Source organism: Cynoglossus semilaevis, chromosome 14 (assembly GCF_000523025.1).
Source record: "Cynoglossus semilaevis isolate Cse_v1.0 chromosome 14, Cse_v1.0, whole genome shotgun sequence".
Taxonomy (NCBI): domain Eukaryota; kingdom Metazoa; phylum Chordata; class Actinopteri; order Pleuronectiformes; family Cynoglossidae; genus Cynoglossus; species Cynoglossus semilaevis.
The window spans coordinates 8265336-8278757 of record NC_024320.1 but is presented as its reverse complement, the minus strand read 5'-3'; the positions used below and the strand labels follow the sequence as shown (position 1 = coordinate 8278757).

At 39.0% G+C, this 13422-nt stretch overlaps 1 protein-coding gene across 2 annotated transcripts in view; it reads left to right on the top strand.

The window, feature by feature from the left end:
* Positions 1-13422, top strand: part of LOC103389440 (potassium voltage-gated channel subfamily H member 7-like) — a 71611-nt gene that overhangs the window by 20786 nt on the left and 37403 nt on the right. For both annotated transcript variants that reach the window (XM_017038958.2, XM_025062245.1), the window contains exon 4: positions 9968-10120. In XM_017038958.2, the coding sequence (XP_016894447.1) occupies positions 9968-10120 (153 nt within the window). The remainder of the gene's footprint in view (positions 1-9967; positions 10121-13422) is intronic.

The window sequence follows — 13422 nt, the reverse complement described above, 5'->3', positions numbered from 1 at the left end:
GGAAGCTAAATCAAAAATACCTAAAGGTTAGTTAAAATAAATATAAAGTAGCTGAAATCTAAAACTGTGCGTTTAATTGTTTTTGCAAATACACACACCTACAGTGGTGCACCAACAATATTGGGGTTTCTACACCATGTAATGGAATTCTTGAGTGTTAGAGGAGCAGAAGTTGCCCCTGGGGTATTATCACATTATTGAATACAGCACACACTGAAAGATGGTTGAAAAGCCCTGATCTATACACCAGGCTCTACACAGTGTTGCCTTCATGGAAGGATAATTTGCTCTTCTACAAATGTGGCCATCAATGTGTTACTTCTGCTCAATAACACTGCTGTGTCTTGACCTATTACTGGAAGAGGAAACAAACTGCAGCCCCTTCTTCATAATTTGTTTTTTAGTCTGAATTAAAATCAGGTATTAAGGAGTTCTGAAATACAGAAAATCATCAAAATTAAAGTTTACTTTACAACAGCAGTTCAAAAATCCATATCATCTACCCCATCATCCAGGATTTGTATACCACAGTGTGATACAGTGTGCACTCGGGCACTGACGACATCTGATTTTATTTCACATCGACTCATCTGACAATAAAGTCGAAGGCGAGTCGAAGAGTAATTTATGATTGTCATCGTATTGACCAAGGACAAACTACAGGAACACACGTGCAACAACGATCGTGTAACTCACCATACATTTACAGTGCTATACCTATCTTAGCCTTTGCTAATGAGAGCCATTTTTTTTACTCCTGACTTTGTGACAGTTGAGTGAACGAGCGTGCAGTCTGGAGATGTTGGGTTCTGTCTTTATTGTTGTCTTGGGGTCTGCTTTGAACACTAGGGGACTCGTTCTCATAAGTACGGAGCTGATGGTAAAACCTATAGTGATTCAACATGTAGCCTTTCAGCAGCTCAAACCGGCCATCCTCTGTCTGCGTCTGGACAGCTAGTGATTTTATCATAACTCTGTGGATAATGTATCGCTCTCTTTCCTGGATTAGAGAGCCAGAATGAGAGTTAAAGAGCTCTTAGTACTGAAGGACCTATGGGCACAAAAAGGAAGCGATCATATTACCCTGATGTTATAGACAAAGAAGGCCTTTCCTGAAATGCCACTCCTTATGTTTAGGGTTTTTTTTCATCTCAATATTGTAAAGAAGATGTTAAACAATATTTCTTAATAGTTACTATACACCATTGTTTCCCAAAGACTGGGTCGCGACCTTCAGGTGGGTCACAAGATTTTTTGTTGGGGGGGGGGGGTCATCTCACATCATGTTTCCCAGGAGTTTACGAATAATGTCTTTTGACTTGGGTCGTGAAGGTTTGTGGCTTTTAAAATACGGGGCCCCAGTTTAGGAAGGCCCGGGGGCCAAATACGACCCGCCAAGCTGTTTTGTGTGACCCGTGGGAGCTTGAAAAGCATTTAGTCCAAAAAATGTTTGAGTCGAAAGATTTCTGTCTTTGTAGCAAAACTTTTGATCTATGTTTTGTATATATATTCAAACCTTCAGAGTCTGAATAGTTTGAATCATGCTTCCCTCTTTTCAATATACCATACATCTAATTTGCAAAACTAAAAATACTTTCTTGGTGGTTGTAGTTTTATGTACACATTGAGAGAGGTTTTAAGGCAAAATGAAATTTATTTCAGATACAGATTGCTTGGAAATTAGTAGAAAAGAAAGGCTGTGTACTCTGTAGTAACTTACCACACGTCAAAACAAGGAGCCATGTCCTGAAGAAAGTTTCCCAGTAATTCTAATTATCCTATAACTGGTCTAACACCCACTCATAATTACCTTTAACAAGAATTATTCATGTTCTGTTGTTCTCTTAATGGAATTATTATTTAGACAACTGACAATGGGCGAGGTTCAGTTTGGGAATGAGGATTGTGGGTAGTGATGTGTTGAGCACCAAACGTGTCGCCCACTTTTCCTGTTTCATGGATGGGTTGAATGTAGAAAAGTCATTTTGGTTTGAGTCAGTGTGTTTGTGTAAATACAATGACATTAGAGACATGAAAGCTCCTTTTTCAGTGTTACAAGTTACAAACTACAGGTCGTTTTGTTTCACATTTATAAATGGAAACAATGTCCATTTTTCAGGTCCAAACTTTTTACATCAACAAATTATAAATACCTTGTTTTAACACAGTGATTTTCTCCTCTAACTACAGCCCCTTGTCATAGAGCTGGTCACAGTGGGACTTCCTGCTGGTTTCATTCACATCACACAGTCACTCATACACTGCACATACGTACATATGTCTGCCTGGGTGCTGTTTCAAATGATTTTGACTGTATTGGCAGCAGTGTCAGCAAATGAGGGCTCTCATTATTCCATCATGTCACTAACCCACAATCACTGTCATACACAGCTAGGCAGCAGATGTTAAACTGGTGTGTGTTGCTTAGCTCTGTTAAGCTTAAATCTGTGAATTCTTCTGTTAGCTTTAAATGCAGACAGTGATTTATAAATTACTGTCTAATTATCCTCAGTGTTTACCTTGAATGCAACATATTTTTCCATGGATAACTTGCCATCGAGGATACCTCGTATTGACCACGTACCATGGGCAAAATGACAGCTCGCAAGTGGCATGTTGTGTTAGGCTGTCCATTTCTTTGTGTGATGAATTCTAGGCACCTGAACTCCAATGACCAACGTCACAGCTCATAAATAAATAATTGTACTGCAGTGGAACTCAGAACACATTGTTTACACCACCTGAAAGACAAACTAGTTTAAAGTATATAATAATAGTATTATAGAGTTTATTCTGATTTAAATTGGAATGAAAAGTTCACGAGTGGCTGAGGAAACGGGAGGCATTTATGGTTCTTTGTGTCAGTGTGTATGTGGTCAGTTAGCACTGTGTAATAGAAACACAACTCTGCGGGAACAGCTGCTGAAGTTGTCCTCATGACCTCACTGCTGCTGTCAGTCCAAATCCCAAGGTCAGACAAGCCGAGCTACACATGTAGACAAAAGTGTTGGACAACTGTGACATGTCTCTACAGACGTATAGATGTTATTTAGGGCCTAGACAGTTCATTAAGTCATACTTCATTAGTGTAGAAAGGCTCAGTAATGAAATCACCTTTATTATAGCACGATGTGAATGTTCAGGTGTGAATGAAGGCCTTTTATTAACCCTGCCAACTACTGTATATTTTAGCCACTCAGCCTTCAACCAACCCCCAATAGGATTCCCCACTTTTTTTATAATTTGTAATACCTTTTATGCATTTTCTCTTGTCACATTATTTATTGGTTAGTTCTTACTGATTCTGTTTACCGGTACTTTCAGAATCATTTGGCACATTTTTCTCTGCTTGTATAATTATAAATAATTTTGCATACCTTGTTCTTGGCAATTGGTAACCATGTTATTGGTATCTGTGATAATTCACACAATAGTTTGTGGGGATCAGAGGAAAGATGTCTTATAGCAGTGGCTCTCAAACTGTGGTACGTGTACCACCACTGGTACGCGAGCGCTCTCTAGTGGTACGTGGGGAAAATCCCATGCACAATTAATACAACATTTAAACCTTAACATCTGTCTAAACCTCTCTCCTGTGGTGGAGGCTAACAGTGAAGGCCTCTGCTGCTGTATTCTAATGTTGGTCATCATGGTGCTACTCACAGAGATCAGGGTTTTCTCAGGTGGTACAGAGCAGAAACAGTTGGAGAACCACTGGACTAGAGTAATGTTACACTAACTTTTAGTTCTAGGTTCCCTAGCTGGACTGTCAACTATCATTATACTCACATATGCCATCTTGGCCAAACTTCCAAATCAGTTTTCTATTACTTTTCTAAAGTTCTAAAATCACCCACAGGACGTACATAGTGTTCTCACCAGCTCCATTATCATGGAGAATACATTGAACCAGTGATGAAGACAGTAGGAAGAGGAAGAAAATATTTACCACCGTTATAAATTGAGTCACTTCATTTTTGATTTGAGCGTTCACTGATATCTGACTCTGGTGGGATTTAATGAGGTGTTCACGAAGACTGGAGGGAACACGCTATAAAGTAGGCATAGCTTGATCAGATACTCAGGATTGGTATTGGTCCGATAATGGTCAGAATTTCACTCAACCTAACTTTGTGTCGTAAACAGAGACACTGTCACCGCAGCAACGGCAGCCTGCTGCATGCTGCAGGTGTAAAAGTTACAGTATCGGTACCACACATGAAAAAGTTCCATTGAGCCATTCCTACAAAGAGTGAGGATCTGCTCTATTAAGATGGAAACATGGAGACAGCTCTTCCTTTAAAACCAGCCTCAGTCTCTGTGACGCTGCACTGCATCTGAGAGGAGATAGAACAGAGCGGAACATGTTAAAATCAATGAAACCATACTTTTTCTTTCACGGGCTTAATATTTGTGACGGGAATAAAATGTTGGACTCAGCCTGCTTTCAGGGAAGAATTTGATATTTTGTGACATTACAGTCGGTGAAGAGTTGACAGTTTAATCAGCGCTCTTTGACCTTCTCAAACTAAAGGATTCTCGTCTTTTAAACAATTTGCGCTTTTCTATGGAGAACTGAAAGTGCCAATATTTAATAAATAAATACATCATCCAATAAATACCACATGCCACTTCTGACCAATGGATCAGACTAGATTAGTATTAGCCCCGCCCACTAGCTTTGATGGGTGAGTTTTGACAGATAAAATTAATTCATGATCCACTGCAACACACAAACCATTGAATAATTATTAAATAGTAAAATATTTTATTTTATAATATAAATTGGCATTTATTTAATGACATTCGATAACATATTATATACTGTATTTAATGCACCTTTTTTTACATTGAATGACACTTTTAATTAATTATTTAATCATGTATATAGTTAATGTTGACACTTTAAGTCCTCCATATTTTTCAGACAGAAAACGACAGATTGTGTTTGTAGTTGTTCCAAGTTTTTTACAAAGTTTGACTCTGCAGCTCCCAGGCAGACAGTCTCAGTCAAATCATGGCCAGGTATTCAGCACCACACAGGAGGTCTTGGCTCATGGCTCGCTCCATCTTTACACACTAATTAGGTGGGTGTCTTTGTCACCACCTCATCTCACACTAATTAGGTGGGTGTCTTTGTCACTTTTTGTTCTGATGCCCAGCACCTCAGCAGACTTCAGGTTTTGATATATATTTATATTTTCGGACATGACTTCAACACAAAGCACAAGCTAAATCAGTGCTTATGGTAAATTGTTTCACAACATCATACAATGCATGCAACCACGATTTCCCGTCTTAATGCCTGAGACAAACAGTTGATGGTTTATTTCACTGATACAAGAAATGTTAGCCGCAAATCTAAAGGCTAAACCAACAAAACGGTTGCCTGAATATAAGACATTCACTCCTTTATCATCTTCCTCTGACAGTAACTACACTCGGTGCCTCTTTATAAAGCTGCTGCCAGTTATAGTACAGTCCAGACACACAGAATACCACAAGCTATCCTTAGTGCGTGAGTCCCAATCATTGTGTACCTGCATCAGAGAGTGCCTTTAGAGTCGGAGTGTTTGTGTGATGGATAGAAGATGAGTTAGATGAAAGACGGTGAGTGAGGCCAAGCTGGCACGAATTAGCATCAGTGGATGCAGGACTGGGAATCTGTTTGATGTGGTTAGTAAAGATAAGAGGCGAGAGAGAGAGAGAGAAACAAGGAGGGAGCAAGAGGTTTAACTCAGTCAATTAAGATTTTAAGCTTAATTTATCATAGATTTGTTATTTTTTATAATAATTTTACATGATTTGCAAGCTAAGTGCATATATATATATATATATATATATATATATAGATTTTTAAACTCAAAATTGTCTTCTGTGATCTCACTTTTTCAACTTTAAATGATTTGTCCACCTGTCTGACCTGATCTAGACCAACGTCCAACTCCTCATTTCCCTCTCTTCAAGTTGTAATGGCTGCTAGTAAACATTTGCTTAACATTTGCAGCAAGAAACATCCTAAAGAAAAAAAACAAAACATTTTGTCCACTAAGGAGACAGCACGGTAACTCCTACTTTTTTATAGTTAAACATGTATGGAAAATTGTGTCTTAAAACACAAGAATTTTGAGTAATCCCTTAAAACACTTTTTTTTATATTCTAAAGGCTGTCAAACGTAGCTTGGTGATAGCTTAAAGTTAACAAAACACTGAACACCCCCCAGAGGCCACACAGTAGCTATCTGAGGATATTTCTCAGCTCCAGACACTGGACTCACATATTCATTTTACACAAATTTAGTTTTGTATTTCCCTGACATAAATCTCCTGGTGGAGACACGCCCTCTTTCAAAGTCAAATGTGTTTGCATGTGTGTAGCCCGAGTGTGTGACACCGTGCTGAAGCAACAGAAACTAAAAGAAGCACTTGGTTAGTCGAAACAGGAACAGGCCCAGTGAAGACTAATGAATCCACGAACACTTTTTAATTTTCTCTTCAGTATTGTCTTACCAGCTGACGGCCTCCTCCTCCCCTAGTTCAGTCTCCTCTTGTTCTTGTTGTGTCTAAACCAGTGTCGCTAATCTGCTTTTCAGAACATAATACTTAGTGCCTTTAAATTATGAATGCTTCTGGATTCCAAGTTCATGTATTTCTAGAACAACACAAAACACACACACGCACGCATACTGAGGCGTTCACGAACAACAGGGAACTCCTCAGGCTCAAGGTCCGTTAATGGGGCGTGCACAGATCATTATAGACACTCTTTTGGAGGTGTGTGTGTGTGTGTGTTTGTTGTCATCAGCCTGTATCGTTCTTTAGCAAATCGTGGTTTCTATTTTCTGTTTTTTGGTTATTTTGAAGCTTGTACCACGTCATAAACCCACTGACTAAGTTGTTCCAAAAACGATCACAAGTTTCACATGTTGCTGGTGAAACGTTGCTTTTTGTGCCATGTCCAAAACTTATGATAAAGTCAGTCATTTTAAATGTAGAACATCTCTCTTTACTTCACCTCCTGTATGGCCTATTTGTTATATTATATGTAGTGATTTCAATTATCTGTAGATTATATTATTCTATCATCAGCATAGATGTTGTTACACACAAAACCAGGTCAAGTGAACCCTTTTTTTTGTTTGTCAAAACAACAGCTTACCATCCATGACTTTTTTTTTTTTTTGCAGTTGAATAATAATGTGTGATTGACTGTTGCAGTGAAATCTAACAGTAACAGTGCAACACTTTTCATTTAATCCATATCTGACAACCAGTCATTAATCATTTACCCATAACCAAGTAAGTTAATAATATAAAATAAATGGTTACCATGGAAACCGAACAGCACCTGGTCAAATACATTTTGTATTTTGAATCTTTCTACCAGATAAAGGAAGCTGTATCGTCCTAAAACATAGCTTGTTTGCTCACGTCTATAAATGTTAGATCACAGTCCCACGCTAATGCTGTTAACACTTATGAATACTGTGGCTAAACTCATCACATTTACACCAACATTATTATTAAAATGTAGCAGTGCATCCCAAAGCTGTGTGATGGCCCCGGGGTTTGATTGTACAAGGCCTGGACATGTGTAGAAAGTCACTGGGGTTTGTTGAGCGCAGCCTGCTGGCCCGGTAGTGAAATATGAATGTCATGCAGGCTTTTTCACAATTATAAAGACATCCTATTCCAAATCCCCGTGGTAATGTAGAGCGTACAGGCTGTCTGTGTTGAGTACAGTGTGTATTCCCCTTGGCTATGACACGTTCATACACAGAAGCACACTTGAAGCCCGATCATCTTTTGCATACTGTCAGCAAAGGCAGGGGAGGCGTGATTGTGCTCACAGGCTCTGGCTGAAATGAATGGCTTTATCCACTCTGGCAGACACTGATGTACTATTAGGGCCAGTGTACTGCTTAGCCCAGCTGAAACAGGGCTCCCTGATTCATAAATCAAACCCCAGTGTGGTACAGCCTTTTTTTTTTTTTTTTTACTGCATACTAGGATTTAAGATTGTGATGAACAGAGAACAGGCTGTTGTTATCTTTTAATTGAGTGCTTTCACAGATTTGTGAGTGGAATCAGAAAAGGCAGAGCTGATGCAGCAGCAGCTCATCTCCGTCTCCGACTGTCTCCAAGAAAAGAAGCACCCTGGGCTTGGTGCCTGCTGGATGTGCTATAAATAACCTGATGGTGAAAGCAGGACTTAAAGCCTAATATGAGGAGGAGCATCTTCCAGAGATGTCCATTCATTATTCAGCACTGAACATGTCTGTCTTTCATTCTTAACACATATAAAAAATCATGCTCACCTGTCTAGTATTGTTCTCAGACTACAGTGTATACAAAAACAATGGAAACTCAATCGCAGAAAAAAGTGTTGATTTTAAAATCAAATATTTAAATAAAGCCGTTGAGGCTGTATCTTAACTTTAGGCTTATTACTGTGTTGAACAACATTTATTTCTTGCCTTTCTTTCTGTCAATGTTTTTGTTCAATTATTATTATTTTTTGGCAAACACAGGGTTAACTGGTTGTCTTTAGTGTTAGATCATCAAGCATCACTCATGCAGTGTTTAGTTAAAATGAATCTGGCAAAAATAATTAGCAAATATTAAATACTGTATTTTGATTTACCTTTGGCTAATTTTACAACTTACCTTCAATTTTTTTTAATTGAGATTATTTCATGTACTTTCATACTTACTTATGTTACATAAAGTAATTTTAGTGATTACAGTAAAATCCTATGTATCATCAAGACTAAAACCAGCATTTCAGTCATTTGCTTTAAGCCCAGTCTAATTAGCCTGATGTGTTATGGGGCGTTCACACCAGAAGTGTTGGAGAATTGGAGCAGTCGCAGCTGAGCTGCAGCCAGTGGAATGTTTCTCATTGATTATAACAGCAGCTAAATGCAGCGGTAACCACAATGCAACCGCAACCGTAATGCATCCAGTGGAATATGGGGGTTAGCATTGAGCACAGTTACATTACACTTAGCTTTCACTCAGTCGTACTGGGATTTGGGGACATTGGATGTAATCGCAAAACTAAGACTCTGGAGAAACGAAGAGCATTTAATGTTTGAAACTATTTTGGGGAAACATCCCAAACAGCTTATTTACTGTGTGGAACTGACTCTTCTACTCCACAGTCTACTACAGTGGGCCATGGAGAGAATTCAGGGTATATGAAATCTCTTAGCTCCAAAACCTTTTCCCCTCTCAGGGGAAAACTTAACCCTTTGACCTTAATTTCACTGCTCGGTACACGCACACGCACTCACACACTGTTTTTGTTATGAATCGGCTTTAACCCATCCCCATCGGAGTTTTTGTGGTTGCAGCTTTTAACTCATCCATGAAGTGTTTACTTATTTTCTTTCCAGACAGTGAATAGTGTTGTGGAACTACAGTTTGTAACACACCTGCCTAACTTTAACCTAAATGTCATCATGTTAACTGGTGGAAACGTATACAACACTACAAAAACTCTAGCTAAAATAAGACTAGTTCTACCTCAAGTTCTGGTTCAGGTTTGTCTACAGTCCTGCGTCTCAGTTGTGTTCCTTGGATATGATTTCAGTTTTGTTAGTAACCACTGCATGAGACCAGAATGAGAGAGAAAATAGAAGGATCCTCAAGAAACAGTCATTATATGCACGCGCGCACACACACACACACACACACACACACACACACACACGCACACCACCACCACCACATAGAGCTGTGTCTGGAATGAGATTTTCAAACATTTTAATCTTTGTTCCACTTCAGGGTCAAACAGAAATGGCTGCTCTGGGCTTGTGGGGTTCTTTGATGAGGACAGGAGTTCACCTTCAAGATTTATTGAACACTCAGTTTCAGGATTTTTACAGATTTGCTCGTTGGACATGTTGGTTTGGGTATGTTTACTGTCCGGTTTTGTGATTTATTTTCTTTTTCTCCTATTTAGGGTCAAACTTCCTCTGTGCCACCCACATTATCCCAGTGAAGAATGAGGAGGGTGTGGTCATGATGTTCATCCTCAACTTTGACTACATCCTGGAGGAGGGCAGCAGTGACTCACTGGAGAGACTCAATCACGCCTCACCTTCCAAGGCTGAGCGTAAGTAAAAGATCCCCTTCCAATGTGAGAGAAGTCTTGTCATGTTAGCTTGATTCCTATTCTGTGATACAGATAATAACAGTACAGTATGAACTAATTATGGTTGTGAATGAGAGCAAATGAAATGGACCGCTGCCCCTGATCTTTGACCTCGTCCAGCTTGGTTTGGCTCCTGTTTCCCCTGATAGGCTTAAAGAAGCATAAAGTGGTCAGAGATGAAGAATTCAGTCACAGAACACAGCAAAAATAAAAACAGGTTAACTCTGTACAAAAAGTACTTTGAATAAAATGTCAGGATGACTTTGTGTCTACCATCAAAATAAAAATGTATTTTTACAGGGTTTTTTAAGTTTGGTAAAATAGTTCAAGGGCTTTTGGGGAACTTTTCAAGTGAAATTCTACTTTGAGTATAAGAAAAGGGCTGGGAATGTTGAGTTTCAGTAGAGAGATCTGGGGAGAAGAGGCTTTGGACACAACCTGGAGTAAATGTAGAAGGAAGTCTCCTGTGGACAGGGTAACACGACTGATACTGTTGGTTTTATTTTATTTTTATCTTTGAGCTAAAGCTGTGGCACTTTGGCCCAGAGCCAGTGTCTCTGTCATTGGTGTGGAACCCCAGGGTTCACCTCCTGGGTTAGAGTGAATCCAGGTTAGGGCGGTTGGTACCTTCCAGTGGACTCACCACCTGCAGGAAGGTTCAGGGGGGGCTGGTACGGTGCAGTGGGATTTGGGTCTTTTATTTCTAAATCCATAGACATCTGACAGTTCTTTGAGTTATTTATTTATTTATTTATTTTGCATTATAGTAATACTTTTTTAGTTAACATTTAATGATAATAAATAAATTGTGTTATACTCCCCCAAATTTAGTTCCATGAAATGCAAGTGGAAAACCGAATGAATTGACTCCAAATCTCCACAAAGAAGAGTTTAACTCTCAGTAGTAGATTCTCTAGAGGGTTGAAGATTTAGTCCTGGCACTTTGTCATCAAGTAAGACCTGCAAACAATACATGGCATTCGTCCATTGTCCACAATCGTAATGGGAGGTTTTAACAACATAGTGTCATTTTTGGTTTGCTATATGAAGGCATATAACATCAACATTTATCACATACTCTCATAATTGTGGGCCAATTAAATATCCTAGCCTGAAAGACGTCCCATGAACCAGTGGAGCAGCACTACAGGGAGGACTCTGCCTCCCACAGCTGCTATAATGGTGCGAAAGGCTATTGAGCCCTCTTTCCTCTTCATTGTTTCTCTCTTTCTGTGTTTTTTTTCTGTGACATTAAAAGCTGGATCATTGAGGTCTAAAAGTCACCTGCGGATGACTGTAATGGAGCCAACAGTATTTTGACACATCTTTGGCTCAAGGGCGTTGGGTAAAAAGGCTGGTGTGAAGTGAATGGTGTTTTTAACTGTGTATACCAGCAGATAATCTATGTGCATATAAAAACATACATTCAAGATAACAAAAAAATTACCAGAGCAAAACACACACAAAAGACACTTCGTCTTGTCAGTGTTCACGGTGAGAAAATAATTATTTAGTGTTTTTTTTTAAATCAGAGATCTATCCAGAAATGTCTAAATCTCAAAATTCTGTGAAGCAGTAGTAAACCTTGTTAGCTGGTGTTTCCCTTCAAAGTTAGACATTGAAAGACATTAGATACTTAATAAATCAAAAACCAAAGTCTCCAATCAGTGGGTTGGTAGTTCTTTGAAAAATATGTATTTTTGTCTACAGGTTATGTTGCAAATTATTTGCTTATTCAAGTTAACGTTCACTAAACGTTAGCTTTCTGGGCTAAATATTCAAATTTATTTATCCCGCTTGTAAAGATTTTGGCTCAACTTGTTCCTATTATTATTATTATTATTATTATTATTATTATTATTATTATCATCATCATCAGCTCTAAGGTGATTTGTTGAAAGATGTTGCTACATTGGCTCATATTTGAACCACATTAGCAGTTTTGGGGCAAAAATGTATCTATTTATGCAAATGACTACCTTCTTATAGAGCGTACTTATATACCTGAGCTATGCAATTTATAGATTAACAGCGATTAAACCACTATGGTAAATTTCTTTTTAGCTTCTTCCAAAGAGTAAAAATGCAACATAGTGTAGTCTAGCATTAGGAAGTTTTCAACTGACTCCTAAATACAGACTTAAGAACTAAGCAGTGTTTTTAGAAATTAGTTCAAGACAGGATGGCTGGTATGTATTAGATTGCAATGACACAATGTAGTCAATATATGCATTAAAGTGCAGTGCTGTCAATTAATGTTTTGGAATAAAACCTGACTTTTTATTTACTCACAATTGCTAAAGCAAATCTTATTCAGCTGTGAAACATTTTCACATTGACAATTTTAACAACTACTCTCCACATTTCCAGAAGGGTAAGGGTAAGTTTAAGCACTAGCTGTTAAAATGTCCTTATGACAGGAATAGAGAAGGTTAGCAGATGGGTATGACACATAAACACATCATATTCCATAAGAGTTCTAACGTCTGAATGCAAAACACGCCAAGCAAAAACAAATTTAAAAAAAAAAAAAAAATCTACAGTGGTTAAACCTGTCTCTGGCTGAGGCTGAGTTTGCGTTTGTGCACCATGCACATGTTGGACTGTGTGTGAGCTGCCACCACCAGTGGGCTCACGGTGGCTCCTGTTGCTATGATACCAGATAGCAATATTTGCATTGAATATTTACAGGTCTTCTCAAATCCTCCTGTTGGTGAGTGTTCCTGTACTGAGATTCTGGTATCGCAGAATAACAACAAAACCATTACTGCCTGCAGTGCTGACATGTATGGACATGAACATGTCTTACTGCCGAAATAAAAAAAGTCATACTGCTGTCAAGACAACAACTTCACAGACACAGTGGGCTCCCGTCGACCAAGTTTCGACCACTATTCGACCAAGTTTCGACCAAGTGGGTCTTACGGGATTGAGACCCGGTCCGAAGACCCGTCGACCAAGTTTCGACAAAGTTTCGAAAAAGTCTCGACCAAGTTTCAACCAAGTTTCGACCAAGTGGGTCTTACGGGGTTGAGACCCGGTCCGAAGACCCGTCGACCAAGTTTCGACAAAGTTTCGAAAAAGTCTCGACCAAGTTTCAACCAAGTTTCGACCAAGTGGGTCTTCCGGGGTTGAGACCCGGTCCGAAGACCCGTCGACCAAGTTTTGACGAAGTTTCGAACAAGTCTCGACCAAGTTTCGACCAAGTTTCGACCAAGTTTCGACCAAGTTTCGACCAAGTTTCGACCAAGTTTCGACCAAGT